The sequence below is a fragment of the Rhincodon typus genome, chromosome 19 (genome assembly GCF_021869965.1).
Source record: "Rhincodon typus isolate 14 chromosome 19, sRhiTyp1.1, whole genome shotgun sequence".
NCBI lineage: Eukaryota > Metazoa > Chordata > Chondrichthyes > Orectolobiformes > Rhincodontidae > Rhincodon > Rhincodon typus.
In genome coordinates, this window is record NC_063350.1 from 28,613,276 (window position 1) to 28,629,693 (window position 16,418).

At 39.7% G+C, this 16,418-nt stretch overlaps 2 protein-coding genes across 4 annotated transcripts in view; one reads left to right on the forward strand and one right to left on the reverse strand.

Annotated features, from left to right (window-relative positions):
- LOC109912523 (uridine-cytidine kinase-like 1) overlaps positions 1 to 16,418 on the reverse strand; it is a 187,724-nt gene that overhangs the window by 89,094 nt on the left and 82,212 nt on the right. The gene's annotated exons all lie outside the window — the stretch shown is intronic.
- Positions 2,967 to 16,418, forward strand: part of znf512b (zinc finger protein 512B) — a 47,028-nt gene continuing 33,576 nt past the window's right edge. For both annotated transcript variants that reach the window (XM_048608092.1, XM_048608091.1), the window contains exons 1-3: positions 2,967 to 3,089; positions 12,634 to 12,806; positions 15,582 to 15,796. In XM_048608092.1, the coding sequence (XP_048464049.1) occupies positions 2,970 to 3,089; positions 12,634 to 12,806; positions 15,582 to 15,796 (508 nt within the window). In that variant the 5' untranslated portion in view covers positions 2,967 to 2,969. The remainder of the gene's footprint in view (positions 3,090 to 12,633; positions 12,807 to 15,581; positions 15,797 to 16,418) is intronic.

A 16,418-nucleotide genomic window follows, 5' to 3' on the forward strand; every position in this document is an offset into this window, starting at 1 on the left:
ATTGGAAAACTGATATAAAGATATTATACTTTACTTACTTCATTACACCTCATCCCCCCAAATAAGAATGAAAATATATTCTAAAGAGGCATTTTCATTTCTAACCTAAAAGTTATTCTTAACACTATTTCTATGCTACATTAGCAGTAACAATATATGTACATTAAGCACACAATAAGTTTCTTAACCCTATTTTACATAAGTCCATTTGATTCATAACATTCAAATTTTTTCACATGCTCTTGACCAACTGCTACAATTTGCTACAATATTGTACTTTTTAGATAAATGAATGATTTTTAAATGATACAGCTGGAGTATTAAACTTTAGTAAAACAACCCTAAGTTCTTGTACAAAATTAAACAGATTACAGTCTCTTTAAATATTAGTTTCTTCTGAGTTGTTGAATTTGAAAATTGATGTGGAGCCAACATAGACACAATGTCTTTTTCCACTGTTGAATGTTTCTTTTGACATGGAATCAGGTTCTTTGAAAAAATAACTGGCAAGCCATTCAATTCCCATTTCATCATGTTGTAGTAAAAAATCACTCACATTGAGGTTCAATTTTATCAACAGCCTGTTTGAATGGATTCTCATAATTCGGTGCTGTTGTCAGAACAGGTTTCAAGTTGTCAGACGTCCTCAAATTTTCTGTTGTTCATTCAGAATTTGTATCTTTTCTCAATTAATGTGTCAAAGGAGCCACCACAGCAAAGAAGTTAAAAATTAGAATAAAATCCCTTTATACTGATATATTGCAGAACTTCACATTTCATCTTAGGCAAGGGAAAATCCAAAGTGTTCCATAATTTCAGTTCTCTAGGTGTTACTTGACTATGACCCACAGTGTGACTCAAATAAGTCACTTTTGCTTTCACAAATGCACTTCCATCCAGATTTATACCAAATTGGCTCTTTGTAATCCATAAAATGGTTTAGTCAAGTGGTATAAATGCTCTTCCCAGATTACCAAGTTGTCACTGTAGACAACACAATTTTCTAGTCCTTCAGTTACATTGTTGGTTTTGAAAATCACCAGATTTCATTCTGAGACCTGTCTTGACCAGTAGTAACATCAGCTAGGATCATAACAAGCACAGACCATTGATCAGGATTCAAATTATTTGAGTTTAAGAAGGATCTGTGTCTGTTTTAAAGAAATGGGTACATGCCCTGGACATAAAACCGGAGCACTATATTTAAGTTTATTGCATAGTTTGGGTTTTCAAAATGGCCTTAAATAGAGTCATGGAGTTATACAGCACAGAAACAGACCCTTCAGTCCAACTCGCCCATACTGACCAGATATCATAAACTGATCTTGTCGTCATTTACCAGCAATTGGCCCATATCCCTTTAAACACTTCCTATTCGTGAACCCTTCCACATGCCTTTTAAGTGTTGTAATTATACCAGCCTCCACCATTTCTTCTGGCAGCTTGTCCCATACATGCACCACCCTCTGCACGAAAAAGTTACCCCTCAGGTCCTTTTTAAATCTTTCCCCTCTCACCTTAAAACTATGCCTTCTAGTTTGGACTCTCCTACCCTTGGAAAAAGACCTTGGCTATTCACTCTGTCCATGCCCCTCATGATTTTATAAGCCTCTATATGGTCATCCCTCAGCCGCTGACACTCCAGGGAAAACAACCTATTCAGCCTCTCGCTATAGCTCAAACTCTCCAACCCTGGCAACATCGTTGTAAATATTCTAGAAGACATATAGTAGACTATTTGAAATATTTAATTCATGCTAAACTGAGACAGTCAGCTGATAAGTTGAAGGTAGAAATAAAAGAAGGATCTTATAAGAATTAGTTACTTAAAGTTATTACCCAATATTAGAGAACTAGAAAAAGGGAAACTGAAATTGAGATATCACATCTGGAACTAGGTAAGATGTGGCTAGAAACAAAAACTAAAAAAAACAACGTAGAAGCAGAAGGGGAAATGAAAACAATTTGAATTAGAGAGAAAGGAGAGAGGAAGAGAAATGGAAAGATTTGTCTTGGACAAAGAGAAACAAAGAAACTTGAATTGGAAGAAAAAGAGAATAAAAGGGAAGGGAATGCAAAAAAAAGGAAAGGGAAATAGAATTTTAAAAAAGCTTGAAATCCAAAAAGATGGAAAAATTAGCCAATATGACTTGGCCAGAGAAAAGCTGAGAGTAAAGAAAAGAAAAAGAGGCAATAACTTAGAGAATAGTCCTGATTCCTACGTGAGATTTGTGCAAGTTATAAGTCTTTGCTTAGTGTCTAAATTTACCGAAGATGGAGTCGAAAGAAAAAATAGCTGGGAAGACAAATTGGCCAAAGGATGTTCAGATTTAATGTTTCAGAGTATTTTGACACTGTACAGCTATGAAATTATTTCACAAAGTAATCCCTTTGCTGAGGTAACTTGTTTCATGATCCGCCTTCAATCTTTCTGCAAAAAAGACTGAACTCATTTCTAAATTCCACACCAGTACTCCTAAACCTACCGTGGCTGTAGCCACCTGCTCTCTAACAAAATGTTATATTTAAAATGTTGTTCCAGATTGACTCTCTAACCTTGTCCTTCTTTCTTGAAAGAAAACTCTTCACAGAAGTCATCAGCACCTACCTGCTACTATTTTGAAATCCAAATTTCAAAATGATACTTGTGTTTCATCCCTTTTGTCACAGTTGGAAAACTGGTAGAAATGACTTTTGCCTCAATTTGCTGTCCATAAAAACACTTTCCCTGACTTAATAATACAGGTATCCCAAAAAAAATTGAATTTCAACACTAATAAACCTAACAATTAGACAAAGCATAGAGACTGCATTAAATAATAATAATGAAACCATCTAATATTTTGCCATAGCTTAACTTATCATCATCAAGCTTCGAACAGTTCTATTCAGCTGGCTTTTGCATCTGTGATTATTTCACACAAAGCTTATAGTTACTAATAAATCAATTCTACTTCTAGGGAAGCGTGATGGCAAAATGGAAGGAAGAATTCAAGAGGCATTCTCGCGTTAAATGCCCTCGCTCTGGTTGCTGGCTGGAATTTCCTAGTATTTATGGATTGAAGTACCATTACCAGCGTTGTCAGAGCGTAAGAACTACTTTCTTATGGTAGATAATTTGTATAAAATAAATTTACTCTGTGTTTAAACAATAATGAATCAGAAATGTACTGCCTTGAATTGATTTGATTTGATATATTGTTGTCACATGTTCCGAGATACAGTGAAATACATTGTTTTGAGTGCCAACCAGACAAATCATACCTTACATAAATATATCAGGATAATAGAACAGAATGCAGAATATAGTGTTACAGCTAGAGGGAAGGTGCAGAGAAAGGTCAACTTTAATATATGAGATGTCCCTTTTTAAGTCTGATAACAGCAGAGAAGAAGCTGTTCTTAAATCTGTTGATTTGTGTTTTCAAACTTTTGTAACTTCTGCCTGATGGAAGAGGGTGGAAGAGAGTGTAACTGAGTTGGGAGAGGTTATGGACTTGCTGAATTTTCTTAGCCTTCTGAGGAAGTAGAGGCATTGGTGTGCTTTCTTGACTGTAGCTTCGATGTGGATGGACCAGGACAGATTGTTGGTGATGTTTATTGCCAGGAACTTGAAACTCTTGACCATCTCCACCTCAGCACCATTGATACAGCCAAGGGCGTGCCCTCCATTCCGCTTCCCGAAGTCAATGACCAGCTCCTTCATTTTGCTCACATTGAGGGAGAGATTGTTATCTGTACTCCATGCCACTAAGCTGTCTATGTCTTTCCTGTTCTCTGTCTCGCTGTTTGAGATCTGAGATCTGATCTACCATGATGGTGTCATCAGCAAATTTGTAAATGGAATTAGAGCTGAATTTGGCAACACAGTTGTGAATGTACAAGGAGTATAGTAAGGGCCTGAGTATGCAGCCTTGCAGAGTACCAGTGTTGAGGATCACTGTGGAGGCGGTCTTGTCGCTTATTCTTATCGATTGCGGTCTGCAAGTCAGGAAGTCGAGGATCCAATTACAGAGGGGGGAGCAGAGTCCTGGATCTTGGAGTTTGGAAATTAATTTTGTTGGAATTTTGGTGTTGCAGGAGGAGCTAAAGTCAATAAAGAGGAGTCTGATATAGGTGTCTCTGTTATCCAGATGTTCCAAGGATGAGTGTAGAGCTAGGGAGATGGCATCTGCTTGGACCTATTGCGACAGTAGGCAAATTGTAGTGGATCAAGGCAATCTGGGAGGCTGGAGTTGATGTGTGCTGTTACTAACCTCTCGAAGCACTTCATTATGATGGATGTCAGAGCCACCAGGTGGTAGTAAATAAGGCACATTGCCTGATTTTTCTTTGGCACTGGGAGGATATGGTCTTCTTGAAGCAGGTGGGAACCTAACATCATGGTAAGAAGAGTTTAAAGATGTCTGCAGATACTCCCACCACCTGGTCCACTCAGGATCTGAGTGCATGGCTGGGGACGAGTGCATGGCTGGGGATTCATCCTCAAGAAGGCCACTCTTGCATCTGCAGTGGTGACTGTGGGTGGAGGTGCACTGAGGCTGTTGGGGCAAGTGAGATCATTTCACTGACTTGCTGTTTGAAACCAGCATAGAATGTATAGAGCTCATCAGGGAGGGATGCATTATTGTCAGTGATCCTACACGACTTTGTTTTGTAGCCTGGTAAATCATGTAAGACTTGCCATAGTCGGTGTGTGTCGTGTGGTTAGTCTGGGACTCTAGTTTAATCTCGTATTGTTTCTTGGCCACCCTGATAGCTTTGCAAAGTTCGTACCTAGATTTCCTGTATAGGTCAGGGTCACCCGCCTTGAACGCTTCAGAACTGGACTTTAGTAGGGAGTGGATATTCCAGTTCATCCATGGTTGGATGTATATAAATTGTATATTGTATGTATTGAATTGTATATAGGTTGGATTGTAGAAGGTGCAGAACTAAGACACAGCAACCATCAAATTTTCATACTTGAGTTATGATAATCTCAGTCTTGCATTAATGCATTGATGTCATATTCCTTTCATTTCTATTTTGAGGAAGCCATTAGAAAATTTATTTTAAATGGGAAATTTATTTTAAAAACAGGTAACACTTGCATTTAATACACACACACACACACACACACACACAGAATTGTTGTATAATTACATTGGCTGCTTTATGTAATCAGCATATTTTGTTTTTATTCCTCCTGCCTGTGCTTTCTGAATACCAATGTTTACTCCGGTGCAAATTTCTAGGGAATCTGTAGTTAGGGCAAAGAGAAAGAATATTCTCACCTGGTTCCCCAGTGTTGTGTGGCCCTGGAGAAATAAGGGCTCATGTGGGTGCAGAGTGTGAATAGTAATTGACCTCATTAATGTTGACCAAAGCCTTGTTTCTTGATTGTTGCCAAGAGGAATTTGAGTTCAGTTCAATCAACTGCCTTTTCTTCATCAGGGAATGTGTTGATAATACATGAAGAAACACTTTGTGTTTGCCTCAAGGCAGTGCCATAAAACATCTGTTTAATGAGCATGGACTGGCCCAGAAATGACTTTTTCTTGTCTGCAGGCTAAAGTTTTAGTAGCAATTTATTGTGAACAAACAGTGAGAAGGGATGTAGGTCTGTATTACGAGTTCTGAGTGTAGTACTTAATTTTCATACATAGCAATGCCATTGACTTAGAAGTTAACAGGAGCAGGTTATGCAGGCAGTTTTTTTTGGGTGCATGTGTGCGGAGAGGTGGGTGAAATTTCAGACAGAAACTTTCTGTGCCACCTTTTCCTTAAAAGCTTCCCTGCCCGAAATTCAGCCTGACTGTGGTGAATCCGGTGGGACTAGTTCAGCCCGAAGCATCACCAAATCGTCAGGAGGATTGTTCATCTTGAGGTAGGAGGAGTGGGTCTGGACCTCAGTGCTGTTGGGGAAGTGGAGTGTCTGAACATGGTGTTTATAGGAGGGGCAGGGGAATTTAAGGTGGGTGGTCTAATTCACTACCTCAAGATGGGTATCTGATCCTCAGTGGGGGCATTGAGTCTTACCAAAATGAGAGAGGGACTAATCCTGTTGTGGTGATCAAATCCCTGATCCAGGAGAGACATATATCATATAAGGAGTTGTAGAAGTTTGGTCTGAGAAGGCTTCAGGAAGATTCCTTGTCTGGTATAGGAGACTGACAAAGATGGGATAATCGAAAGAATTCCATTCCAAGCCCACATGAAGTGCTTAAAGACAATTATCTTCTTCTCAAACCTTTCTCCATCTCTCATTTTCAGCTGTTGGATTTCCTGAGGTCTCGGGAGCTTGCTGGGCTCTTGTTATGCATATAAAACAAGCTAAATCAAAGATTGCCAGCCCAACTCAAATACTTAAATTGCCAGTCTGCCTCCTAGGAATGAATTGGCTACCTGCTCTTTGTGCTGCTTCTGTTAAACCCTGAGAGGAAGTGTGATGGTGGTGTTAGACCAGTTTGGGATCTGGTTTGAGTATTTTTTAAAATTTAATACAGTCCTAACCCCAACCCATCTGATTTTGTTGATACTCCAGCCCATTCTGGCTGCTGTGGTAGTATTTATGTAGTTCTCCAACCCAGAAAGTAGGACCTTGTAGAACTAAGCAGGATAGCCATCTGGCCAGGATGCTTTTTCTGAATAGAAGCTTTTTACTGCTCATTAACTGAACTCAAGGAAATGTTTATAGAGATGGGGAAACAGAAGATTGTGAAGTATTGTCCATTGCTTTTGTGGCATGGCATGATTGCACCACGTTAAACTTCTCTGATAAGAATATTGCACAGAAGCTGTTACTTTTTGTTTTCTGCCTACAGTCACTCACCTGGGCTGCTTGTGCATGTTGGGCTTTGCTGCAATCCGACCAGCAAGACCTGACTGTTCCCATTTACTTACACCAATCAGGGCAGCATGAACTGATGAATCTCTATTCTCCTGAAAACAGAAGGCTCAGGACTGATGTAATGGAGATCTTTAAAGTTATGAAGGGTTTTAATAAAATAAAGACAGAGAGTGATTTCCGCTTGAGTGAAAGAACAGAACTAGAAGCAATCAATGAAAGATAATCAGTAAGAAGTCCAATTGAAAATTCAGAGAAACTTATTTATGTAAAGATAAATAAGAAGGTGGAAGTTTCTGCCACAGGAAATGGTTGCAGTGAATGGCATTGATGCATTCAAGGGAAGAGCTAAATAAACAAATGAGGGAAAAGGGAATAGAGATGGAAGCTTGTAGATGGAAAAAATGTTTGAGTGGAGCATAAACATTGATCTGGACTGGTTGGACCAAATGGCTTATTTCTGTGCTATATATTTTATGTCTTTCTTTGTACTGTGCCTGAAATGAATGAATGAGAATCCAATCTGGAGCTCCTTTCAAGATATTCTAAATAAAGCAAAGAAACTTTCAAATCCTGACAGAATGAAAAGCCATGCCTTTTTATCTTTGAACTCTCATGTTGATATACAGATTGAACACTAAAATATTCTGTAATCTGCATATATCCGGAATAAGGAGATGTAAGTGTTAGTTGTTGAATGATGAAAAGTATCCAGGCAGAGCTGAGATTTTTGAAACTGGCAAGAGGCCTTCATGTCAAACTTTAACTAAAATATGAAAATACATCAGAAGGCCAAGGAATAGAGGGGTATGGATCATCGGCAGGCATGAGTTTAGAATGGCATCATGGTCAGCACAGGCATAGTGGGCTGAAAGGCCTGTTACTGTGCTGTACTTTCCTTTGTTCCGTGTTCTGTATATGTAGTCATATTGTTGCAAACTACAGAGTTAAAAAATAAAACCACCATAATAAATGGATTCAAGGAGAAAATAGATAACCACTGAGCAGATGGTTGCTTGGATGAGGTGAAAAGGGAGCAAAAATGTGTTATAAACTGGTTGGGCTAGATGGCTTAGTTCTGTACTGTCCAATCTCTGTAATTCTGTCTTGATGTGCAAAGCAGTGGTGCTGTACCTCTGTATTATAATTTTACACATGCAATAAATTGGGCTTAATTTAAACTGACAATTAAACAATACAGATATACTTCCTGCTCAGATCACCTAAGTGAAATACAAGTGAGGACTCCTGAACCTAAATTGTCAACAATTCTGAAGTATTAACAATTCCACCCGCATCTGTGCCCTGTAACTTCCCGAAACAGCACATTCTGCCTGCACAGACTTGGATTTGCTTCTGAAGGAGTCAGATTGTTGGCAGATTTTTGAGTCCCTGTTTCCCTAATTAGAGTCATGAGCAGTTATGACATCCCTTTAGGCATACTCCTATCTGACGCTGTCATGGATGAGAAAAATGAGCAGCACCTGATGAAGCAAAGAACAGCCAGGTTCATTTTAGCCAGATGTAAACAATCAGCCAAGCTGTAGTGTAGGCGTGTATTTACCAGATGACTGATGCACCGCAAAAAAGCTGGGGAATCCATTACCTTCAGAATTGCAGCAAGGTATGACAATCTAGTTTATAGGCCTGCTCAAAGTCCACGGTCTGATTGTTGGTAGCTATCTTACTTTGCATACTCCCATAAAACATCCCCTCAACTTTTAGTCTCTCAATGCATAGATAATACTACAGAGGAGATCCTACAGGCTTGATCAAACACGGCACTTATGTACGACAGAAACTGGAAGCAATCCATCCAGTCCTTGGGCATGACAGCTGAGTAATTTTAACTCACAGCCTCATTTTAAATTAAACCTCACAGTCTCCCAGTAAATCCAGCAGGCCCAACGTACAGTCTAGCTGGCAGTGTGGGAAACCAGTCAGCTGCAGAAATGGTCTTGGCAGAGTAAATAATTCTGGGGAGGTGGATGGGGTAATTGGATGATCCTGGAGCATCTAGCTTTCTTTATCAGAGCTACAAGGAACCATGCCAAAATTAAACAAGAAACACTAATGTGGGCCTCTGCTGACCTGATCCTGTTTGGCAGTAGCTTTGTTGGTATTTCTAAAATTGCATAAATCATGTTTGTTCACATTGTAATTATGTCATGTCTCATACATCAATAATATTTATTAGACTACTGCCAGCCTGCCGTGGAAGGCCTTTAAACTCCTGAAGGCCTAAGAGTTAAAACTGCAGAAAGTGAGATTTTACCTGGCTGAAACTGTGCTAACCTTACCCAGATCATTTGCATTAGGTTGGTAAGACTAAAATAGTACTTTATACATCGGTACCAAATACGCTGGAGGCTATTATAGTGCATTCCCCTGACTGTGCACTTAAGGGCATGTGCGAAAGGTCGAATAAGTGTTCCAGATTTTGGAAGGGCTCACACCTCTTGTACACTTGCCTGACGCTTAGCATGAGCTTGTCCGGGATAATTTCTACCAAGCCTAAATCTGATCCAGTCAGCACCCTCTACAGGAGATCTGTGGTGTCCACGAGCAGAAAAAGCAGCAGGGAGGTTCTTCAGCTATTCAGAGTCATAGCCAATTCACCTAACCTGTGCATCGTTGGACCGTGGGAGGAAACCAAAGCACCTGGTGGAGATCCATGCAGACATGGGAGAATGTGCAAACTCCACACAGACAGTCGCCTGAGGGTGAAATTGAACCCAGCTCCCTGGCGCTGTGAGGTGGCAGTGCTAACCACTAAGCCACTGTGCTGCCCTAATGTTAACTTCTATCATCTGATTGTTATACCCAAGACCTTTCTTCAACTTGATTGAAATAGTTTCGAAAAAGAAAGAAGCATTGACTGAAAATGGTTACAGCGCACCTGACCACACACTATGGCAAATTCCCAAGACACATATGTGAAATAAATGAAGACATCTGCCATTGAAATTTCTATTTGTATATAAACACCTTAAGGTCAGGCAATGACAGCACCAAAACATTTGCATCTCCTGTTTAACTCACACCTGTATGATAATTTCACACATTGAGAGATGAAAGGCTCACCTACCAATTAGCCAGCTGAAAAGACAATGGAGGTAGACTCTGAAATACATACCGAACTTTATTTCCACAGCTGTTTTTGAGCAGCCAAGCAGAGCAATAGAAAATGAATTTGTGACCAGAAGAACTGGAACTCTATCTTTTCCTGTCCTGTTTCTCTCATCATCTTGGAATACAGCACCCAAAAAAATTGGGAAAACAACCTTCACCAAGATCTTAAAGTTGTCCACAGATTCCGCTACCATTGAGGGTACAAGTCAACCACTAAACTACTCTCATCTCCGGTTAATAATCTAACACCTAAAGCACTATAAGGACTATTTAACTATGCAACCTTTATTTTCCCTACCTATGCCAGATACCCTCTCTTTTAAAACTTTACCTATGCGTATGATGTTTTGTTGCTGTTTCTTTATTGGGGTTACTAGACACAAAAATTTCTCTTTCTTTCACTCAAGAAAATATTTGGTGATTGGCTCCTTTATTTTCTGGTGATCCACATTTTTATTGAAATTGGATATCTGCCTGCTGAAAGGAAAATAAAATCTAAAATGGTTTATCTTGACTGACGCAGGGGGTTTAAAAAAAAGGGAGTTGGTTTTCCCTCCTCAGCTGGTCATAACACTAGGTTCACACTGTTGTAGTGATTTCAGTACCAAGTCTATCAGTAAATACTACAACAGCACACCCTGTGGATGTACAGGGTATCTTTGGCAGAAACCTCTGCATTTCCACATTTATTTTGTTTTGTGTGATGAATGCCAGAAGTTATTATCCAACATACCCTGTAGTATTACCCAAGTAGTATTAGCCTTGGTGTTCCTATAATAGAAAAATGTAAGCCTGTATCCAATTAGGATCATAAGAGGTTTCTATTATTACATTCCTGGGTAACAGTATCATAGATTGGATAGACAGTACTGGCATATTCTACCTGTTTAACGGTCCAACCTACATATTTATACAGGTTTGGGCTGAAACTTGTAGAGGCGATGGGTGTTTTGCCTACCTGCCAGAGGCCTATGCTTGGGGAAGACCTGCTGAACTACAAGCCAGTCAGCAGTGAAGAGACCATTGGTGGACCTTTTCCAGGATCAGGACCACTGTGGCAGGAAATTCCACTCACCAAGAGCTGCTGAACAATCAAAGGCCAGCAGCTCTTTGTCACTTGGGAGAGATGACAGCTGCTGCCAGGGTGACAGCCAACGGAGGCCCAGGATGGTGGAGCGCCCAGGCCAGGGGATGTTTACAGGAGGGATTTGTAGGTTATTGGGCTGAAGGGTGTTCTTCTGCACTGTACCAATTCTGTAACTTTGGCTAGGAATGTGTAAGAAGGTCAGCATCAAAGATAGAGGCTGGTGCTAAATATCTCCCCTGTTCATGACGCTGGATCCCTTATCAGGCACTGAGTGTTTTTGAGCAAGTGGCCCACCATCTCCCCACCCCACTCCCCATCATCTGCCACCCTCCACCCAGAATCCTTTCTAGATTTGCTTGTCATGCTACTGCACATTTAATATGAGTGGCAGCAGGATGAGGCCCTTAGTGGTAATTAATTACCTGCTTAAGGACCTCAATTGACAGTGAGATTGGAAGCAAACATGGACCTTTCCACCCCAGAATTAATTTTGCTGCAGGCAGAAGGGTAGCAGGATGCTTCCCCAGCATCCTTTCGGCTGATTATATTCCTGTATACCTCCAAGCACACCAATTTTAATTTTCCCTTTATTCATTCACGGGATGAGGGTGTTGCTGGCGAGCCAGCATTTATTGCCCATCTCTAATTGCCCAGAGAGCAGTTAGGAGTCAACTACATTGCTGTGGGTCTCGAGTCACACGTAGGCCAGACCGTGTAAGGATGGCAGTTCCCTTGCCGAAAGGGCACTAGTGAACCAGATGGATTTCCTCTGACAATCGGCAATGGATTCACGGTCATCATTAGATTTTTAATTCCAGATATTTATTGAATTCAAATTCCACCATCTGCCATGGTGGGATTCAAACCTGGGTCCCCAGAACATTATCTGGGTCTCTGGATTAACAGTTCAGCGATAATACCACTAGGCCATTGCCTCCACTTGTCACAAAAGAGACAACTGGACATCCAACTCAGTGTGGTTGGATTGTGTTGTGGTTCTTGAGTATTTAAAAATGAATGAACCATAACAGCTTCCTTGGCTCTAAGCAATCACATGCTTGATAGCATACAGATTATTGCCTGCAAATTGGAGCTTAAGGGTGAAACTGGTTCTCTGTGCCCACAGTTTGCTAGATTCTGGAAGAGTGCATGTGTGAAGTTTAGTGTCTTGTCAATTAACCATCTGCATCTGCAGAATGCTGTCAGTCATTAAAGTTACAGCAGCTTTGTCTGCTATTCCTGAAGTGATCCTATGGCAAGTAAACTACTATTATTTTCACTGGCAAAAGCTAACCTAGAAAGATTCAGTTTTTAAGTTGTTAACCATAATTTTATTTCATGTAAGTAAATTTGAAAGGAACATTTTTTTGTATTGTTGAAATGGTTGGGAGAATTCAAAAGCATAGTATTAATGTATATACATAGATATTTGCACAACTATTCAGTATTTTATGCTCTTGTTTGGTACCATTTGCGTTTATAATAATGTAACTGCTATATTTTAGAAATATTCCCATTGGTAGTGATGTGTTTGTTAAGTATTTATAATACCCACAGAACTCATAACAAGACTGTTTTACTGTAGGGTGTTGTTTCAAAGAAGTGTAGTCACCAGTGTCTTCTATGTGAAGCTTCTTTTACATCTAAGTCCCAACTGGAAAAGCATAAGCAATGGACACATGAAGAAAAAAGAACACAAGCAACAGAGGTGGATGAGAAAGTTACAAAATCAATTGGTCGAGGTAGAGGTAGAAAAAGGTATGTTTGTTTTGAAGAGAATTTTGTATTACACTAATTGTCTTTCATAGAGTTTCAAGTTGTTTAGAAATTGGATTTTTTGTTTAATATTTTTCTTGCTTTAATATTTTCATGCATAATGTAATTGTGGACTAATCACCCAGAATGCTTACCATAAATTTAAGGGGCACTACATATTGTGAAATCCATTTAATGTTAAGTGATTAATAATGTATGATCCCAATTACAACTTTTGTCTTGAATCTCTGTTTAAATTGCTCTTTTAATTTTATATTTAAGTAGAATCATAGAATCCCTACAGTGTGGAAAGAGGCCATTCAGGTCATCTATTCTGCACTGTCTGAAGAACATAACACGTAGACCCAGCCCCCTACCCTACCTTCATAATCCCGGATTTTACCATGGCTATAGACGATTTAGCCTGGCCAGTCACCTAACCTGCACATCTTTGGACTGTGGGAGGTAACTGGAGCACCCAGTGGAAACACATGCTGACATGGGGAGAATGTACAAATTCCACACAGCCAGTCACCCAAAGCTGGAATCAAACCTGGATCCCTGGCTTTGTCAGGCAGCACTGAGCCAACGTGCTGCCCATTAGAAATAGCACTGTTTCTGTTTCATGTATTTCACAAAAATATACTTGACTTATTATTGTGATACTGTTACATATATTGTATTAAAATAGTTGGAATATAACATTCCATTTCAACATACACTGAAACATCTAACACTGCAAAACTTAGAATAAAACTGTAAGCAGTTAATTGAAGTACTGATTATGGAACTATTCAGTGCTAAATGTTACATAATGTCAATAGCTAAAACAATGATTAATGTGTAAAACAGGAGATATAGGGTCAATGTCTGCTGAAGTTAAAGTAACATTGCATTGGATATATAATAAGTGGTTGATTGATATTGGCAGTTTTAAACCTTCATCTAAATTTAAAGTTACCCCAGAGTACCTTCATAATGTATTGAAAGCTAAGATCAACAAAGTTGAATCTGTACATGACTGGTGCTTCTGACCATAGAGTGTCAAATAGAGCATTCTTAAATGTTTGAGCCCTGGAAGTCTAAAACAGCAACCATGTCGATAAAGGTAATAAAAGGTGCCTACCTTTTCTCTGGATCAATAATTCTTCAGATCAGCAATTGCCCTGTAATCCCAAAGCCAGCCACAGCAGCTAATTGCGTATAAGAAACCCATTAGCTAATGTTATGATTTGACTTCGAGCAATTCTCTCTCCACCCTAGCCCAATCGTCTGCTGCGTGCATTATGTTTTAATGTTCACAGTTATCTTTTAGACTCTCATAGGTTCTGTTGGATAGTGGCGCTAGTCACTAGCCTGCTTTACCAATCAAAGTTTGAGACCTCACACCATCCACACTGCAGATTATCAGTCGATTCATCCATATACCAAAGCACACACACCCAAATCCAACCTGACCCCTGGCCATATCTTGCACAATAGATATTCCACCCTCACTGAGGACTATGGTATCCTCAAAACTCTTAACCAGCTACCATAGATCAGCCATTAGGTCTATTCCCTCCCCTCGATGATTCTGTACTGTGGAGCATTTCAGTCCATCTACTACTTTACAACATCTCAGTCTTTGCTGCACCTCTGTGTTGATTGGCCTCGCAGTTCATTTGCCTGCCTTTACTGACAACCGTTTTGGACATTATTGCACCCCTCTTGTGCAGTGGGAAATGTTTTAGTTGCAGCACCTATTTTTCCTTCCTTTCTGCCTTCCCTCCTGTCCTTCCTGCCACATCCTCCTCCATGTCCATTTCTCTCATCTTGCTCTTGCTCCTCCTCATCCCCTTCACCTAATGGCTCATCTTTTCTGGTTCCGACGCTTCCTTCCCTTCCTCTCCCCTTTCCTCCCTCTCCTCCCATTCCCCTTCAGTTCTCCACTGTCCGTCAGCCCCTGTCAAAATATGCTTTATTCGTATAATGTGTAGAAGTGTATCACATAATGTCACATGCAATACAAGTCTGTTTGTCTCAGTATAGTACATAAGGAGCTTCACTACACTCACCAAAGTAGATTATCTCATTCAACGGTATAAGTTTAAAGATCTAAGATACAAACATTTCCAGTACTTACAAACTGCTTTTTATATTGTCCTGCATTATGTTCCAACTTGCAAACAAATCAACTTGTAAATGGACTCAAGAATGGAAACCATTCACATCCCAGGGACTGCTTTTACAATGATGTTTCATGTCAAATAATCTGTAGTACATACAGCTCAAGCGGGTATGTTATGTCCTATTCCTCAGTAAACTGTAGCAGGAAGACCTTACACGGTGCACTTGTGGCATTGAGTCTCATAGAGACTCCTCCAAGCTGTGATCCATGCCTAATCACATTGCCCTGGACATTGGGATGTGGCTGTCTACAACATTTACTTGATGATAGCTCTTTGCACTAGAAAATAGCAAGTTTTGTACAGACCTATATGATGATTCTTCAGCAACTCCCCACTACTGTTCTTTCACTCTCTCCTTACCACACATCTCATTTGACATCCCATTTTCCTCCTACCTACCTACTCATTTTCCCCTGTCTAGATTCAGTTTTCCTCCACCCCCTAACTGAATACTTTTCTGAGTCATGATGCTTTGTGCAATAGTACAAAAGTTTTTTTTTAATGAAGCTAATTATGTCTTGTAAGTACTGGGATGGCAGTACTGTTATTGAGCTCTCTTATTAATATACTCAGTGACCAATAGCTGAAAATTTTACTTCTGTTTCAGGGCTGCTGAAAATGCAGAAACTTCACCTAAAAAGTCTAAGCAACAGAAGAGAGAATTAAGTAGACATTCTGAAAATGGGGAATGTGCAACACAGAACAGAGAAAACAAATTACCAAACACTCCAGAAGCTCAAGAAACTCTGACGTCTAATGAATTGAGCAAAGGCAAGAAACAGATATCATTCCCTGAGGAGGATCCTGAGAGAACAAAACACAGTAAGCTTACAACAGTTCAAAATGGTAGTCGTGTATTTAGTTTCACTGCAGTTATATGAGAAAATGTTTATTTTATAATTATACCATAATTAAACATTTCACTATGTAACAGAAATAGGGAAATAAAAATGTTCTGAGGAAGAGTCACCGGACCCAAAATGTTAACTCTTCTTTCCTTCACAGATGCTGCCACTTTTGCAGCAACTTTGTTTTTGTTCCAAATAAAAATGTGAGTTTATTTAACAGTTAAGGTTGCTTCTTTGGAGCTCCCATGCAGCCAACTTGTCTTCACCCATCCTCTATGTTTTGACTGGTAGTATATTTCTAGCTTTGAAGATACAGCAAACTGTTTACTAACTGGCACCTGTGGAATCAGGAGTGTTTCAGTTGATCAAATATTCAGGTTGGTCAAGGTCCACACGATCAATGTAAAAACACACACTAAGTAATAGAAATGTAATGCAGGAGATATAGACATCACTGCTATACTTTATTTACAGCATAAATCACATAAATGATAATGCAACTTTGTCTAAAATAAAACTTAGTGGCAGAGAGCCTTCTCAATCCCATCCTCAACTCATACCCCATCGTTGTGATAACACAGTAAATTTCTGGTATT